The sequence below is a fragment of the Elephantulus edwardii genome, unplaced genomic scaffold (genome assembly GCF_000299155.1).
Source record: "Elephantulus edwardii isolate Elephantulus edwardi_28Jun2011 unplaced genomic scaffold, EleEdw1.0 scaffold00072, whole genome shotgun sequence".
Classification (NCBI taxonomy): Eukaryota; Metazoa; Chordata; class Mammalia; order Macroscelidea; family Macroscelididae; genus Elephantulus; species Elephantulus edwardii.
The window spans coordinates 7718944-7738078 of NW_006399822.1; the positions used below are offsets into that span (position 1 = coordinate 7718944).

At 48.0% G+C, this 19135-nt stretch overlaps 1 protein-coding gene across 1 annotated transcript in view; it reads right to left on the minus strand.

Annotated features, from left to right (window-relative positions):
* Positions 1-202: 202 nt before the first annotated feature.
* Positions 203-19135, minus strand: part of WWOX (WW domain containing oxidoreductase) — a 1021576-nt gene continuing 1002643 nt past the window's right edge. The window contains exon 9 of the mRNA XM_006888814.1: positions 203-392. Within this exon, the coding sequence (XP_006888876.1) occupies positions 204-392 (189 nt within the window). The 3' untranslated portion in view covers position 203. The remainder of the gene's footprint in view (positions 393-19135) is intronic.

The window sequence follows — 19135 nt, forward strand, 5'->3', positions numbered from 1 at the left end:
CTTCCAGGAGCAGAGGCAACACCCCCAGGTTCCACTGTCTCCTCTGACCCCAGAAAAGAGACATGGCCCTTTTCTCCCTGGAATGCCCTGGCTCCCATGGGACTTCAGTTGTGACTCTGCTGCTTGTCTTGGCTGAGCTATGCCCGGGGGGTGGGGGTGGGGGGCAGTGTGTGTGCTGTTTCTTTGGGGAGCCCCCTCTTATCTTAGCCGGACTGGCTCCCGAGCCGCTCCTGGACCAGCCTCTCACTGAGCTCCCACAGGGCCCGGGCCGTGTCCTCGCTCTGCGCTTCCGAGGAGGATACACAACGACAGCAGTTGTTGAAGTACATTCCTCCCAGGCCCTCCAGTTCCGGGGAGGCTGCGCAGTACACTGTGGTGGCAGCTCCTTGTTGCTGGAAAGGAGAAGAGAAGAAGAGAGAAAGGCCTGGTGAGATGATGTCACTGGGACTGGCGTGCCTCCCCTGGCTCCGAGTGACTTATGACCTCAAGGCACCCGGCTGTAAAAGGTATGATGTGACGGCCCTGGAAAACGGAGTTCATAAACTCTGCTCGTAAAGCTGGTGCGACTTCTCACACCTCGTCCGAGGAAAAGGCTTAGAAAATAAACAAGCAAAGTGGCAGATTGCTCTCTGTGCAGAAGGAACGGCTGGCGCCAAGGATGGAGACAGACATCAGTGAACTCTGCACCCCCTGACTCCCCTGGTTCGCAGTGAGACTGGACATGAGCTTGTTCCCATCACCTCCTCTCAGGTTAGCCAACCACGCGCACAAGGGACCATCAGGATGACAGCCCAATGGGGCCGGTGTCAGATGGGGGTTGTCCTTGATTCCTTTCCCACAAGGCTGCCCGGGGGAAGGGAGTTGTGTGGTCGAGTTAAAATGTCACACACACACACACACAAGGGCTCATACTCAGACAAAATGCAATGATTCACTCCTCCAGGTCCCTTGGAAACCATTGTGTACACGTCATATTGACTCTGGATTTACAGGACGACAGTGAAGAAAGGGGTATACTTTTCACCCACGCCACTTCAAACACAAATTCCAGTGAGTGCAATGGATCATTTCCCATCCGCCTCCCTCCGAGTGTCACTTGGGTTGTGTGTGGTGAGGGGGCCTCATATCATCCCGCTGCCACGGTGCTGTCGGGGATGCTGTAAAGAGGGCAAGAAATCACTTTGCTCTGCAAGCTATAATTAAAAATAATAGGCTGGCGCTCATAGACAAACACGGTAGGCATGGCTCTAATTTAAAACCAATACAGTTTATCTGGCATCTTATGATTATTTATGTGCATCAAAGCCCTAGCAGTATCAACTAATTATTAGCTGATAGGGAGGGGGTGCGAGGGAGGAAGGAAGAGGGGCCTGGAGGCAGGGCCATCAGGAGGGACACAAGAGGGGGTCTCTGATTGCGGATGGGATTCTGGTGTGTGACTTTTCTGTCCCCTAGAAGGTCTAAATCCTGCCCTCAGATGGCCTGGTCTGCACTCACCATAACTGCATTCTGGAACCTATGGAAACCAAGGTTGTAAGATGTTAGGATTTTAAGATTCTTTCGTTTGTTTTCTCTAGCACTGGTGTCTGGGGGGGCCAATCTAAATTTGTCTAAAAGCCAAATGACCAATTCCAAGGCTTTGCCCTCATTGTGACTTGACTACCCCACTGAGAATGTGTGTCCTCCCTAGATCTGCTAAGAATTGACATTTCAGCAAGATACGTCGAAATCACCTGAGGAATCTTGTTAAAATGTTGCTTCTGATTCAGTACAAGAGACAGGATTGTGGAGAGAGACAAGGAAAAGACTTGAGTTCTGCGACGACCTGGCTGCTGGACTGTCCTGGGTGAGTCTGTCATCCTGAGCCTCGGCCCTGACTGCAGTGTAATTAAGCAGTAACTGGCTTGTTACCTCCCCTAAGTCCTTGGTGGTGCCCACTCTCCAAATAGCTCTCTCTTTTCTTGGATTCAGCTGTTTCTTTTCAAATTGATTTGTGTGGATTACAGCTAATGGAAAGCAGTTCACATCATCCAAGTTCTCTTTCACTCGGTTCTTACCCCTAATCCCCCTTAGCCTCGCGCCTGGCACACTTTTCGAGAGCATTCCGAGGGGTTTAGCGGACTCCTCCACGGCCCCCGAGCGGCGGGAAAAGGAAAGCAGAAGTGCCTCTAAAGAAAGTGAAGCAGCAAGATCTCACTCGAGCCAACTGCCATGCTGCTTCTCAGCAGAGCTCACGGGGAGATTTCTCCCCCAGGAGAGTCACAGAACCAGCCCTGGACCTTGACGTGATGAGACCCTCCTCAGAGCGTCCCCAGAATTCATACAATATCAGACCTGATGGGTGTCTCACGGTTCCCCCAGTTCTAGGCGGAAGGCACCCTTCTTCCAAGCTTAATGCCACGCTGGCCCATGAGAGCTTCCCAAACAAGACCTTGTCACACTCTTACACTCCCGGTGGACAGTCCTTTTGCCAAGGACTTCGGTGCAACAATTGATTCAGAACTGAGTTGGAGAGGGAGCTGGGCTGTGCATTTCCCCCTCTGTGGACTCCAGAGACAATTACAACAGACAAAGTATCCTGTCAGTGTACAGTTGGCCACCATGCTGAAAACGACACATTTTCCAAAAACTCAAGTCTTTTATAAAGAGCTGGATGTAATGCCTTTACCCACTATAGGCTTGAAGGGGGTTAGGCAATATCAAATCCTCCTTCAGTGGCTTCGTAGAACACCACAGCCAAGTAAATCAAAGCAAAGATCAACCGTGCGCCCTCTCAGTCCATCTGGTCCCCCTGGTACCTTCCTCTCAGAGGACTACTCCACAGGACAGCACCCCGCGAGCTTCTCTGGAGTCTCTCTACAGCAGCGCTGATGGCAACCTCTGAGTGACAGCTTTGTGTGATCAGACGTGAGAACAGTTTAGTAACAAGTCCTCATTTTTGGCTTCTCAGCTTTGCATTTCGCAAAGCATCAGGATGAGATCGGGACCCTGTGAGGGATGTCTCAGTAGTAAACAAGCCGGTATTGCTGATAACAAGAAAACATTTTTAAACTGATAAAAACCCAAGTTTTGTTTTTCTGAGAGAGCAGAGCACTTTAAACACTGTCAAATGACTCCCGCACTGCTTTGTGGGAAGGGACAGCATCATTCAGGAAAGCTGAAAGAATGGGATCGGAACTATCTGTGCTGTGGGTCTCACCACTGCTCAGTGATCCAGTGTGAGAAAAATCATCACTATGCCCTGAACCTGGAGAAAGGACGAAAGTTATACAGGTGTGCAGAACTTCCGTTCATAGGGCCATTATGAGTCGACAACACTTAACAATACTCTGATCTAGAAACGCTGCGTGAAGCTGCCAGATCCCCTATATCATCTCGTTAAGGACAACTTTTAAGAGTTTGCTCATCACAGGAATGGCAGTGACGCGGTCCCATCATGTAACTACAGCAGTGAGTGAGGGCTTTGATGGCCCAACCCTGAGGATTGCTGTGAAGCCCAGTAGAATCTTAAATCATGCCAAGCATGCCACTTCCAATCCAGTCAAGCATTTGCAAGCTGCCGGAGGAGAGAGTCTGGCCATCAATCTTGATGGTGTATGTAAAATGACCTGGGATTCTTGTTGGGGAGTAAGTTAGGAGTATTGTGGTAATAAGAGTTCATCATTCGCTTTCAGAAATCATTTGTCAGGTTTACGGTGCCAGCCTCACCTATGGAAAGGTGGGATTTGGAAAATGGTAGCTGTTTATAGTTGAGGCCCTGAGATATGAATTACCCATCCTTCCAAAATCCTTTGTGGGGATGAAAATGTTAAGTACGTTCTTTTCATCACCATTTATTTGATAACTGCTAGCCGTCAATTTGTAACTGTCAGCGTGGAATACAAATGGATATTGACTCTTTTAAAGGAAAAAGGACAAGGGTTTCTAACAAAAAATAGATGGCTAAGGTAAAGGAAAAAACCACCAGCCAGCCATCCCCATCCTGATATCTGTAATGCATTGATTAGCACGCTAATACTTATGTTTTAGTAAGTACACATGTTATACAATCAGTGTTTCATTTTCACGTTTCTCTATTTTAAAATGCACGCCGATTTAAGGGAAAAAAATAGGCTTAACTTAAAAATAGACATTATCATGATGTATCTATATATTCTGTAACTGCCAGAAAGCAGTAGTTGTTCTAAGATTGTTTCAGATATAGAGATAACAGGAGAGTGCAATTTACGCAGAAAGAGAACAAGGGAGGGAGTGGTCTTTGATGGCGCCTGGGACCCCCCAGGGCAGGGCAGGATGCCTGTGATGGTAGAGCTTGATTCCACAGACCAGGAAGGGAGCTCATTGAGAGCACATGGGGCAGAAATAAAAGCCATTTGCTGGTGTTCACCTTGGCTATGTTAAGGTAAAAGAAATACTTTCCAAATGCACAAGCGGCTTCCCAGTGAGGTGGCCCTGTGAACGTAGCCCATGGAGCAGAATCATTCATCACTGAGCTGTTGGAAATGAGGTGGTGAAAGCAGACTTTTCCCAGTGGAATAAATGTAAGCTCCGTGGCTTCTCCATCTTTTTATCTCCCAGTAACACTTCAGCAACAGAATTGATCCTAGACCAGAAGTCTACGGGGGGGAAATGTAATGTACAGAAGTCTTCCCAAACAATTATGGCTTCCACCTCTGGTTTGACAATAAAGCAAGCGTAACCTCCAAAAGGTGGTGTGCTCCCCTTCTCACCAACTAGGAGCAATCTTCTCGGTTAATAAACTAACTCACCAGGCAGCCCATTAGTAACATGAATAACTAATGCACCTGATATACATGATCAGGGTTTACAGACCTGATGAACATGACCCTGGCCAACAACTCATTTCTCTCCACTATGACGCTCCTACTGAAACCAAGGCCAATCAATACACATACCAGCTTCCACAGAAGTTGTGGGAGGGAAAAGAAGCGAGAACTTGAAAGCAAGCTCTCCTTCCAATGGACGTGATTTTCCACGAATTATTGCAAACAATGCGACTATTAAAATGGCAATGGTGACTAGCATTTATAGAGAACTTGCAATTCACCAGACTCTATGCAGAGAGAGCTTTATATAACATTGTTCACGTCAGTTCTACAAGCCAAGTATTACTGCAACGCCACTTGCAGAGAAAATATCACTTGGTATCACAGACCAAATAAACCCTCAAATAAACACACCACCCTCTCCTCTCAGTTCTATGTATCCCACTTTGTCTTCTCAGCCTAACACAGTGTGGCACACCGAGGTGGGCTTTTAAAAGAAGGGAAAAAAGCTTGAAATGTCACATGTTTAATTGAGAAACATTTAAGAGGAGATTTTTCCATTGTTGATTTAGTCAAGAAGCTAAATTGAAATTATATCCATTTGGATTAACAAATGAAAACTCAGCGCCACCTCCTATGATCCAATAGCAAATGACCCTTAAGGAAAAAAAGGTCACCTGATTGAAAATGCCATCTCCAGGTGACGGGTTTGCCCAGCTCAGGGACTTACCCTTTGATGACGGATTCTTTTTCAAAGCATGAACTGAACCACATCAAAAAACCAGTGAAACTTAACCAATCTCCATCGTAAAGACTCACATACATGTGAAGTGAGTGTGGCCTTTTGTAGGATAGTATCAGACACGCTCCATTTGGTTTAACTTCTTCCTTCTGATCCTTCGCTTCTCATCCTCCCCAATTAATTCCTAACTCCATTTGGCTACAGAGTGCTTGCACAAAGCAGTCTGGAGGTGTACAAACACTTCCCGGGAAGCACTGAAAGAATTCTCTTCATAGCCCTCTCGAGTGTTACTAGCTCACAGTCTGTTCTGAGCGCTAATACAAGGGGGGAAAGCACTGCAATTTCTTCAAAACCAAAAAGTGAAGAGGTTTGGGGAAGTGGATTCGTGCTTTCCGACGTGGAGGCTTTAAGAGCTCGTAAGTGTTCTGCAAAATCTGTTCTGATCACATTTGGTTTCTTCACCCATGTAAGTGCATGTGTCCACTTTAATGCCATGTATTTGCCCACGTATTAGCAGAGTTCCCTCTTGCTTCCAAAAAACAGAAGGAAGATAGTTCAGAGGTTAACACTGTGGAAAACCTGACAGATCACTGTACCTCCTCTGCCTCTGTCCCAAAAGAAAGCGGTCGGGCGGAAGAACAGTTCTCAGGACACAGTCTACCAGGAGGGGTTAATGACAGTTGCTCTGTGGAGAAGCTGAGCTATGCCAGCTCATCCCCTTAAATGCAATTAATCCAAGCTCAGGCCACAGCTCAAGACTGCAAAGGACATCTTGAGTGGAACTTTTAAGGAGAAAATACTACGATGCAGCTTCAGATTACAGCCAGAACTTCACAGCCCTTCATCCTGGAGAGAACAGGCAAACTAACCTGGGTCTCTTCTTGTCTCTCAAGTATGAGGGACCGAAGGGCATGCTCACGCACGTGTGAATTTCTAGCAAGTCCACCAAGGAATTTTAAGAGGTGGATCTGAAGACCAGAAGGATGTGCTGGATATCTAAGGAGTTAAAGCGGAGTGGGTCTTATTCCTCTGAGAAATATTTGTTGGAACAAGCTGGGTCACTATTATTTGTCTTCCCTAGCTTTATGTGTAGGGGGAGAAAGGGACAGCCAATTCCCTACAATCCAATGGGATCCAAAGCCATGTTTGTTCTGGATTTGTTAAGGATTTGAACTCATGTCATTAGCAGGATGTGAGGACAAGGTGACCTTGGTCACTCTTCAGGGCCTGTGTTTTCCAGTCTATAATCTGTTCTCAACTTTTCCTTTAAACCAGTGAGGCCTTGTTCCTACCTCCTTCGTGTTCCTGTGGTCTAGTCCTCAGTCTTCCAAGGATTCCTTAACACATTGAGATTTTTGTCTCGTGTGATTTTTTTTCTCTCTTGCAGTCAGTGAGGTCTTAGAAATTGGGATGAAGTATTCCCAATGACAGAGGGAGGAAGAATGGCTGGCATTCAACTCAGGCAGGTGACATCTCACAGAACGTCTTCCTAAAGTGTTCTAGAAGTGCTTGCTCAGACCAGGTTCTCTGACTATGTCTTCTACCCATAAGATAATGCCCTTGGAATTGCCCTGTTTGGAATGATTACATTTGCTAAAAGTGGCTTCTTCCCAATGGGAGTTCTACTGCTCTGATGGGAAGTTGCACTGGGTCACCCATTCTTTTATGAATGACCATGAAAACCAAGCATGAGAGCCACAGAAATTCATCATCAAAGTAAGAACCATGTGGCTAGCATTCTCCTTTCACATGGGGGAAATCAAATGGCCTCTCACTGAAATTTCCTGTTTGGAGCCATGCTGGTGCCAGTATAGGGAAGTGCTTAGCAACTGTGCCAGCTGAAAGGAGATACTGAGTGTGTGTTCATTTGAAATAGCCTATATTCTCACTTACTTCTTTAACCTCAGATGCGACGAGCTCTGTACGCTATAGATACACACGAGCCCTTGTATTCCACCTGTGGATTTAAATCAATCAGTGGGTTCTGTTCTTCCACAAAGGAGCAAAGATGATCTTCCTAGTCCAGATCCCACAACCAGCTCCTCCCTTTCTCTTCTGCACACAACTTCTCCATCCAGCCCGCCTGGAATATGGACTCATTCTGAAAATCCAGAGCTAACTGTCACGCGAGCAGGCAGGCCTTTCAGAGGGACCCTCAACCACGAGCACTTCTGCCAGATACATCAATGGGAACACAAGACCGAGCTTCTGAAAAGGCATTGAGGAGACAACTCGACCCTTCCCAGGGGCCTCTATCGGGCAGGCAATGAACTCGGAACTCCGTCTTCCAGGAGTGAATTAAGTAACCATGCTTGGCGCTCGTTCTGACCTCAAAGCGGGGAGCCCCCCAGGTCCAGCCCCATTAACGCAAGCCAAGCCTGTCTGTGGTGGGCACGTGCACTCCCACAGAACACAGGCTCCAACGGCTCAGTCCTCGGGCTCCGAGACACTCAGCTTGTTAATATTTCATCTAGAACATACTGTGGAGAACGTCTCATTTCTATTACGTCCATAATTGATGGGGATAGCTCAGGAGAGAGTGCTGCGCACAGTGGCCGACGGGGAGTGAGAAACAATGGTCATTTCCTTCGCCAGCAGCGTGCTGCTAGGTAGCCAGGAATGACCATGGGGGCTGCTGCTTTAATGTCAGGGATATAGGACTCTGCCTTGGTATTAGTGAGCATTTTAAGGCACTTGATGCAAATAGTCTAGAAACAAAACACACACACGATTACCTTGATTATGCAATACTTTAGCTTAGAAAGTTACAATGGTATGTCTTTTTTTTTTAGAAAAAAAGAAAACAAACTGCATTCTATCATGCAAATATTACCCAGATATGCATGTGCTGACTCCTTATGTATTGTCGGAAATACAATTATGCCCACCTTCCTCTTCTCCTACGTAGACTGTAAATAACTGGAGATCTTTCTCTTGTTTCCTCATGTAAATATATGTAAATACCAACAAGCTATGCATGCTGATATTCTAGGCAATTTCAGGTACTTTTATAATCCGAAGGCATGAACTTGGTTTGTTAAAAGAAAACAACTCTCTCAAACTCTTGAAAGCTGAATAGAAATTAAAGATTTCTTCCTAGACCATTGGGCCTCCTTTTGCTTGTCTTCTCTTCCTTAAAAGACTGTCTTCTCTTTCTACCTCCCTCGCTTTATACCCAGGAAGGGACGCTGGGCAGTGACTGGATTGTGAAACAGTGGTTGAACCATTTGAGGTTTTTATATGTCTTGACTGAATTTTCATAAAACAGGCTTCTTATGCTTCCCCCCACCCCCAGAAAAAAATATCTGAAATGGGAAAACAAAAAAAACCAAAGCACACAAACCAAAACCAATATTCATTCTTCCTCTGGTCAGAAGCCCAGGCAGTATAGTGGGCTATGTGTTGAGATGCTAACTGAAAGGTGAGTGGTTTGAATCCACTGGCAGGTCTATGGGTGAGAAGATGGGGGGACAGTGTGCTCCCGTGAAGATAGCAGCTTCAGGAAGCCGGGGAGAGCGGCACCCGTCAGAATCAACTTGGCCACCATCATGGCTGGTGGTTTTATTTGCCTTTGTTTTACTAAGTGTCCGTACGTGGCACCAAGAGTCACGTGATCTTTGACTAAATGAAATATTAGCAGGCTGAATTCACCCAGAGGCATTTCAGCCAAAAGTCCTGGAGATCGACTTCCCAAAGGTCCCAGCTACTGAAAACGCTATGAAGCATGCTTCCACCCTCACCCAGCCAGGTACACCGTGGGTCTGAACTGGTTTAACGCAGGTTTCCCATGTGCTTAGCATTATGCCAAAATCCCCAAAACCCTACCGAAGCATGCTGCCATCCCCATTTCAAAGATTTGGAAACCAAGACACCGTAGGACTAGGTCCTTGCCTAATAAAACCATTAGAAGCCATAACATCTCCCGCTCCTCCCTTGACACCGAAGGCATTCTGGGACTCATTCAAATCTCTGTTACAACTATTTGACTCGGGCACTGTTGGTGCAAAAGCAGCCGTAGAGAAGACGTCCAGCAATGAGTGAGGCAGCGTGCCAATGGGACTTCATTCACACACACAGTGGGCCAGATTTGACCCACAAACTATCCTTGGCCAACCACTGACCTACGCTCATCTGCGAGTGTCTTGTCCATGACTGGTGGCTTACATGTTGCTGTGATGCTAAAAGCACCATCAGTATTTCAAATACCAGGAGGGTCAGAGGTGGGCAGGTTTCAGAATAGCTTACAGACTAAAGCAGATGAAGAATAAACCCTACAGCTGCCCTTGAAAAGCCTCAGGACAAGCAGGACAATGTCTAATAGAGTGTGAGCCACTCAGGTCGGGAGACGAGCGTGATGCCAAGTACAGCGGAGCCTGCGTGGATGTGCGGGGCCAGGCAGGGCTATGCTGTTGGACAATAGCCCCCCCACAACCCCGACAAGCTCTGTATCTGAGGTTTTCCTGAAAATAAAAACAAACCTCAGCTGTCTTCAACAGACCATCAGCCTTTCCCTTCCCGGTAGATTTAGGCTGAACGGGCCGGGGAAGACAGTTTGACGAGCTGAGGTTGCTGCCTCTATTCTGCACACAGGCTGGAAGGAGGTGAGCCCAGAAAGAGCTCACCTGTGCTTGTACATCAAGCTGTCTTCCGCAGACAAATTTCATTGCCAGGCTTCAATTTAGTTAGCTTTTGTTTCCCTAAATGAGGATGGAGGGGGGATGTGGAAATGAAAAAGACTGAGGGGGGGGGGGGGGGCAGTCGCTGATACTTTCCTCAGAAGTAAAGGAAGCTATTACCTCCGGTAGCTATGGAAACCAGGCAGCGCACAAACTTTTTAATGGCTGGAAAACAGTGTTTGTGTTTGAAGATGTTTTTCCCAAGTATGATGCCTCAGTGTAAATGCATTAATTGACAGTTTCCTTCAGGACTTCTTTATTGAAGTTTCCAAACTTAATTTGATGGCACAGGGAACACTCTGGAGCCCTTGAAGAAGCCGTGAAGTTAGGCCTTTAGAAAACTGAGCAGCTCGGGTACTGCCTGCAAACCGAACTTGGCTTGTCTGCGCAGGCAGTGGGGAGCACGCTCGCTCCCTTCCGTTTGAAAAGGGCCTCGTACTCACCTTGACAAAGGAGAGAGACACTTTCTAAACTCCACTGAACAAGAATCAATATCATATCGTCAGTCCGGGTGGGGGGGGGAATCAGGGAGAAGGAGCAGGGTTCAGGAAGAAGAGATTCAGGGATTTGTGCCGCTTTGGGTGCAGTGTAGAATGGTGAGGGTGAACCCTGGAACCAAGATCAAGAGTAAGAGAGTACAGTGTCGACCTTTTCAACTAGCAGCTCTGTGACAAGACACTGAGTCAGTCTCGGTCTACTCATTGGCCCACGGGTGTCATAACAACCCTCCATGGGTTCTGATATCATTTGGGGCTCTAGATAACAAAGGAGGCTATGATTCTGATGAATCTTAAGTTTAAAAACAGCCTATCTCTCTACTCTTGATTCCAAGGAGCCCATGCAGTACGTTATGTGTTTGTGTTGCAAACCTAGAGGTTTGTGGCTCAAATTCTCTGCACTCAGAGTCAGAAAGGTAGGTTTTCTCCTCCTGACCTGACTTCCAGCTTCAGGAAACGGCCATCATTAATTCAAAGTGACCCCACGGCAGTGGGCGGTTTTGTTTTTATCTTTCATCACAAGGGCTAACAAAGGAGGGAGAAGGTGCATTTCTGCCTTCAAGCCTTCTTAGAAGCCCAAATGGTCACCCTCTCTCCATGTAGCACTCACATCTCCAAGTGCCATGCTGACCATGGATTCCACCCCTCATCTCTCCCCTCAAGGAGCCCCCAAACTTTAAACAACTATCAGAACCACTTAAATGCTATAAGGTTTCAGATACCACCTCAGACTCTTTACAAATAAGATCTCATCTCCTCTAGGTCTCCAATTATCTGCGTGGATGTACAGCTGGGTAGAGGGGTGTGTGAAGACAGAATGAGATGGGGGAAGAAAAGGCACTCAAATACCAAAGCTTAAATCCAGGGAAGGGAGATACAGGTGGCGAATCTCTACAATTTTCTGTTAAACATTCATGATAAAATGTCGAGGGAAGATAAATACAAAAGGTCTGTGGCTGAAATCTTTTCACAGGCAGGTACCTCAGAAGACTGGCCTGATGCCCTGCTTCTTAGTGACCATGGCCTTGAACACCCAATGGGGTAGTTCTAGCCTGTACACAGGGGTTTGCCATGAGTAGGATTTGACTCTACAACTGAAAACAACAACTAGACAGATGGAGGGAGAGATAGAGGGATAGAGATAGGGGGAGATGGTAGATGGTAGGTAGATAATAGGTAGTAGAATGATAGATTGGGGGGATAGATAGATAGATAGATAGATACAAATACAGATGTGTCAATCGTTTAATATCCATCCTTCCTCCTCCCCTCCTCATCCATCTATCCATCCATCTTTGTTTATATCTGTTGTTCACAGCATTGCTGTGAGTTGATGGCATCTACTAAGATGCATTTAACTATCATTCTATCATCCATCTACCTTTCCTTCCTTCCTTCCATCCATTCAACATTTATTCTTTCCATCTATTCCTTCAACTTAACTTCTGTCCATCCATTTCTGTGGAATATTAATTTCATTCTACACATAGGAAAACGCACAGAGTAGTCTTGACTGACCCGATGTCACCCACTAGACCAGTGGTGGAACCTGTCCCAGAATCCACGCCTGCTGGGATCCAGAGTGCTCTTCCCTTAAACTTGCCCTGTGCATTTCTGTTGAGCCTGGTAAGGCCTAGGAACCCACCCTTCTTAGTCTAGTAGTTGGATTCTGCTTTGAGACATAAAAACAGATCTCCTCACATTATTCCCAGCAAATAGACAGCTCCTGGAGTCCACACCTCAGAGCCCAGGAAACAATTAGCTGAAGAGCAAAAGGGACTCCTGAGAGTTTGCATGCACCCGCTGCACAGAGGAGGTTTGATGTGGAATTCGATGCTAATGGAGCTTCTCCTGGTGTGTGCGCTCCTGTGCTGCCAGCAATCCCCCAGGCATGAGGATGCTCCCACCGAGAGCCCGCGGCCCCAGCAGATAGAGTGCCAGTGACGGAGACCCCTCTCTAACACTGGGGTGTATGTGTGTGTGTATTTCCACTGGAGATGGGTATTGAGTCCACTGGAGATGAATGTGGACATTCCCAGGGGAGGGAAATCATTACACCATGCCTGCCACTTCCCAGCCCCTGTCTGCATCTCAGAGGCCCTCCTCTGGACACACCCTCACTGCTTCCTGTCCCTGGTCAGGTAGAACTGGAGGCTGACTAGTGGCCAGGCCCGGCCATAGGAAGGTGTACTGCGATCTGAGCTGTGGCTTCCAAGATCAAAGCTGCTACCCCAGAATCGATTCCCACCTGCTGTAGCCCTGTAAGACCTGGCAGCACTGGCCCATGGGGTTTCCGCAGACTGCCTCTTCTCTCTCCTGCTGCGTTCAAATCTCAAGTAGCACATTAATAATTATAATCTAATAGTAAAAACAAAACCAATTCTCGTGATGACGACGATGACAGCCACTGTGAGTTGGTCGTAATTTCTGATTCTCATGACAGCCTCAGACCCAAGCCAGCTGCCACGGAGTCAGTTCTGACTAGTTGTGACCCATCATCAGTGGCTCCCTGGCCTGGGGGACCTCCCTCTCCCTCAAACCACTGGTCTCACCCCGGAGTCCTTCAGTGCCATGACCTCTCTCCTCTCTGCATGTTGTTTGAGGGGTGGGGACACTCAAGAAGGGGTCCAGGCAACCCCCTGCGAGGTCTCATTTCAGGCAATGCTTCTGTTAGAGGCTGGCAAGGCATGGGTTAAAGCGGCTGGGCATTTGTGGGCCGCTGGGCAGCACCTGCCAGGAGGGCCTCATCATGGGCCAATGGCGCCTGGCGGAGCAAAAACGCTGAGCTCGTGACAACGGGCCCCGAGGAACATCTCACTCAGCTGTTTTCCCCCCTCTGGCTGCTGCACCTGATAGGATTCATCCTCGGACAATTGCCTGATTTGTAAAAAGGCAGGCACACAAATACACCCCCAGCGACCCGGCAAGGTGGCCGCCCAGATACGAGCCAGTTGTGCGGCTGGTTCTCAAACTGCTGGGGCATCGAAAATCCGTCCTCTACCAGCTGTGCCCTTTGGATTCCTTAATAAGTGACGGTACCAGGCAGACCCCCCCGAAAACGCGTGAACTCCACAGAGGCCCAAAGGACCTCCCCCCACCCCAGCACCCTGTAGGTGTGAAACCTCAGAATTCCTGTAGAGGTGTCACTACCTCCATTTCACTGATGCAAAAACTGAGGCTCAAGGATGTAAAACGACATAATGTTAAATCATGCTTATTTGTAGAGTTTTTATCAAGTCATCTGATGGTCTTGGTTTTAGACATCCGGGCTCCTTTAATGCATTCTGTGAGGAGATCGGCGCTTACTCTGTACTAAACCTTTGTACGAGTCCTCACACCCATGGCAGACTTGGTGACACAGCAGGTTACGTGCTGGGCTGATAGTTCAAGGAAAGCAGTTTGAAGCCTCGAGCTGCTCTGAGGGAGGAACACGAGGCAGTGTCCCCCCTTTAAGATGATCAGCCGTGGAAAACCAACAGGGGAGTGTCAGGGTTCAGAATTGGATCCGCTCATTTTCATTGAACCCACTGTCCCCGAAGAGAGGTCTAGAAAGGAGATTTTCTTTGCCCACTCTGAATAGCAAGTACAGAGCCGAGCAGTCCCACTTGGGCTCCAGACCCCAACTCTCAGCAACCGCACCACGGTAAGGAGAAACTCATGGACAGGAGGCGGAACGAGAGCACTGCAGATCGACAGTCACCGTTCCCTCAAAGTACATCGCTCAGCAGCAACACAGACCTGGTTCAACCCAGGAACCACTTCACAAGGTGAATCCTAACCTTTCCATAGAGATGAGAAGTTGAAGGTGCAGGAAATCACTTAGCTGAGGTTACAGGCTGCTCCTGAGATGAGATGCCAGGATTGAAGCCCAGAGCTGCCCATGGGCAGACTTGCTCATCTCTCTCTCTCTCACGACGAGGCCACACTCTCTCTGAGCCCAACAGCCATGCAAACATCATCCTCTCTCTCTCTCTCGACGAGGCCACATTCTCTCTGAGCCCAACAGCCATGCAAACATCATCATCTCTCTCTCTCTCGACGAGGCCACATTCTCTCTGAGCCCAACAGCCATGCAAACATCATCATCTCTCTCTCTCTCTCGACGAGGCCACACTCTCTCTGTGCCCAACAGCCATGCAAACATCATCATCACTTGTTTAAAGCCTCTTTCAGAACAAGTGGAATCTACATAGTAAAATAAAGACCTTAAAAGCACATGGAGATAGGCCTGTGATGGGCTTGGATGTGAGGTGGGCCTGGGAGGAAAGAATGAAGACTGGACTAGGTATCACACTGGGGAGACAGAAATGATGCCACCCTTATGGGATGGGAACACTTGGTTCTGTTTGTTCAACAAGTAAAGACACAGAGAGAGAGAGTTGGTGTGTGTTCCCCTGCTGCATGTGAGGCTTTATCAGGGGTGCCAAGCTCAAAGCTGTTTTGATTTGGGAACTTCCTCAAATGAGGCTCCTACTGATGAAACAGTAAGAGAGGCTGTCCTAAAAACTCTTATTGCCTCCTCTCTGAAGAAAGGAGGATGTTAAATTATTGGATCTTTACAACACTGAATCTTTCCCATATGGAAGGAACTGTACTTTCAATTAAGGAAGATAAGCCAATTATGTTGGGAAGGGAAAAGGGTGAGATTTTCTTCCTGCTCTCGTTGGAAATTGCTGATGAGGGTAGCCTCTGGTTCTGCCCCAGGTCTCCCCGCTGTCACCTGATGGCTCCCACAAATGCAGCTCAGGTCGTGTCACTCCCCCGTCACACTGAACTGTCACTTCCTCTTACTGCTAGCTTCTTTGCAAGGTGCATGGCCCTGGTTTAGAGAAGCCAGTCCGTTTTTCTAGTACAACTGTCTCCCATTTCTCCATCCCTGCATCCCAGTCCCATGAGCAGATGCTAAAGTCAGAGATGAGAGACACCATGGCAGGGGGGCACCTGTGCTGAGGTGCTGTTCACGCCCCTCATTCTGCCCCAAGAGGTGTCCTGTTCGTGGTTCCCATGCTGCTGCCCACTGATGGTGGCACCCTTCCCAGGTGCTGCTCCAAGCTCAGAGGAACCACCTTGCCTACATTATGGCCTTTCAGGAGACAACTCATATCAATGGCTCCCTGGAGGGCCATCCCAGCTTCAAAGTCTCCTAGGGTTGGCTGAAGCATTTGATGCTCCTGTCCCACAGCTCAATCCTTCCTCAGCTCCATCACAACAAACCTCTTACACGCTAATCACAGCACCAGTGTGTGCTTGCTGAGAAAACCCACCTCCGACAAACAGCTGAAGGACTTTGAGCAGCACATTGACCCTCGCCGAGTCTCTGTCCTCACGTATAAACCTGAGATGGGTGCCCACTTCCAGAGCTCGGGGGACAACCAGCTGGTGTGTGCTGACTTAAACATCAGACAAAGTGGCCTCTGATGTTCAGTTAGGAGAGGAAAACTGTGGTGGGGAGACACGTTGTATCTGCCCTCACAGTGCTGCCAGTTTTGGGGAGTGTGGCATCAAGCAGGGTGAAAAAAATAATTAGGAGGGGGTTTAGTTAATGTGGTAGATTGAATTGTGGGGCATTATTTACCATTCTCTCCAGAAACTCAATTAAAACATCATAGAGGAAGAAAACGTTTAAACTCCACGATGGAGCAACCTCGACACAGATTCTGGGAGACGGGAAGCAGATGGAGAAGTGCTAACTCCTGACTCGGCAGCCGGTGCTGAGAAATAAACGGACGCGTACACCAGAACCCAGAACTGAAAGGAGGTGGCAAGGGGTGGGCCCCACAAGAGGAGAGATTGTGAGGTGTGGTGTTGTTGAGCTGCGTTGGGAAGCGCGTTCTGACTCGCAGTGACTGCTGGGCAGAGGGCCGCTAAGAGGGTTCTCAAGGCTGTCATCTTCCTAAGAGCAAATCGTCACAGCTTCTAACCTGTGGACCCTCTGGTGGCTCTCAACCATTGACCTTTTGGCGAATGGCTGAGTGCTTAACCATTGTACCACCAGGGCACCCTTAAGGAGCTTAACTTGATGGTGGTGGTGGTTGTTGATTGCCGCCGAGTGTATGTGACCCTACGAACAAAAGGTCTGAAGCCTTTCTATAACTATCATTTCTCAAAGTTCACAGTTTCCAGGGGCTGGTTGTTTAGGAAGTGGATGCCACTCCGGCTTCCTTTTAACTCTCTGTGAGCAGAGAGCTCACTGGTGCCAGTCCTCCTCCAAGGCCAATGCCATTATTATGAATTTCAGATATCGCCTCCTCTGACATCGTCACCTCCCAACTCATGACCAAGAGACACGGCCCCTCCTTCTTTACCGCCCCCGGAAAACCCTATCATCATGCTGAACGCACGCTGCTCTATTACAGCCTCATTGAGCGGGTCCCTGCGCCCAGCCCAGTGCCTGGCATATACACAGTAGGCATTTAACAAAGACTTCAAAAGAGATGCATGGATAAATACATTTCCTTTGCAGGATAGAGGAGGAAAAAAAGAAATGTTATTGCACAAGCTTGGTTGCTGAAAAACAAACTGACTGGTCAAGTAAGTTCTTTTTCAATGATTGCTGATGTCGGTATGACTCAGTTGTCTGGAAGCAATGACTCACATAAGAATGGCATGGATACCAGCAAATGAGCGGACTTGTGGTGTGTTCACACACTGGAATACTACAGCACAAGGAGCAACAACTTCATCACAGAACTGCAGAATGTGCGGGACTCTAAAGAGCTTTATGCTAAGGGAACTAACTCGGTCTCATAAAGACAAACAGCAGACAAGATCGTTACTGTAAAAATACAAGCATAACTAGTAAGATGCGTAGAAAAGTCCAAAAGGGGAAAGACGGGGACTAGGAGAGCTGAGTGTGGGGAGGGAGGGAAATCACGAGTCTCGTGAGCAGAGAAGGGGTGAAGGAATTGGGAAAGACCCATGAGAAGATGGGGCAGGAGGAGGCACCGAACAACGGTGGTTAATTTTATAAAAAGACAATGCTTATGAGTGATCATATGAACCACAATGTGAATGGAGGCATGTGTGAAACACAACACAAACGCATGAAACACAATGTATGACTGTTGTAAGCAAACCAATAAGAGACAGGAAAGAACGCCTCCCTTGACCCACAGAGACCTTGCCAAGCTTTGCACGTCTCTCCATGGTCACAGCATTTCTTGTGTACAAAAGTACCAAACCCGCTGCTTTTGGCTCCTCTCTGACTTGGGGAACCCCGGGTAACGGGGTAGGGCTTCTCCACAGGGTGACACCTCTATGCAGGCTGACTGCAGATTATCCCCCAGGACACTGCGGGGTACACTGATGGTACAGTGGATTGAGTGTTGTTCTTCTAACCAAAAGCGTGCCAGTTTGAGCCCCTACGCTGCTTCATGGGAGAAGGCGAAGGCAGTCTGTCTCTGTAAAGATTTCCAGCCTTGGAACTGCGGGTTTCTACTCGGTCCTAAAGGGTCACTATGAGCCAGGATCAACTTGATTCGATGGACTGGTTTTTCTTGTTTGTTTTCCATTTACTGATGAGTGGGTTCAAACTGCCAACCTTTCAGTGAGCAGTCAAGGGCAAATCTGTGTGCAGATGAGCTTAACTGTACATTGAGCCTCTTCCATAAGGAGGTCTTACTCATACAAACTTCCGCAGCAGTTGGCACTGGGCTCAGGATATAGAGACGTCAACCATATCGCGAATAAATGAAGGAGTGAATGAATGAATGAGCAGCTGAACGCATAACCAAGCAATTGTTTGAAACACTTCTGGAGCTGTTGTTGTTGTTGTTGTCAGGTGCCAGGAGCTGACCACCACTCACAGCGACCTCACGTACAACAGATCTGAACATTGCCCTGTCCTGTCAGCCTCACTGTAACAATCTCTGTCAGTCCGTCTCGCTGTGAGTCTTCTCGTTCTCTGACCCTCCACCTTTCTCAGCATGGTGTCTTTTTCCAAGGACTGGTCCCTCCTGAAATCCTGCCCCAAGTATATGAGACAAAGCTTCACCATCCTTACCGCTAAGGAAGAATGGTTGTACTTCCTCCGACCCTACTCTGTGCCAGAACCAGAAAAAACAAAAATCCAACCAACCAACACACCCCAAAAAGACCCAAACCACTGTAACCGCATCCATTCTGAATCATGGGGACTGTCCATGAGGTTTCTGTGACTGTAAATCTTAATGGGAACATTGTTCGTCTTTCTCCTGAGGAGATACCCTGAGCATCCGGATTACTGATCTTTCTGTTGGCAGCTCACGGCGTAACCACACCAGCAGGCACCAGCAGGCCACCTCTAGTGGAACGCCTGACCCAAGGATGGCCAGACTCAAACACACGGCGAGCCAGAGCTCGTAGGAGCAATCTTGGCTCTGAGAGGCCCACTCCTACCCACCTAACATAACAGCGGCTCTGAGAGGCCCACTCCTACCCACCTAACATAACAGC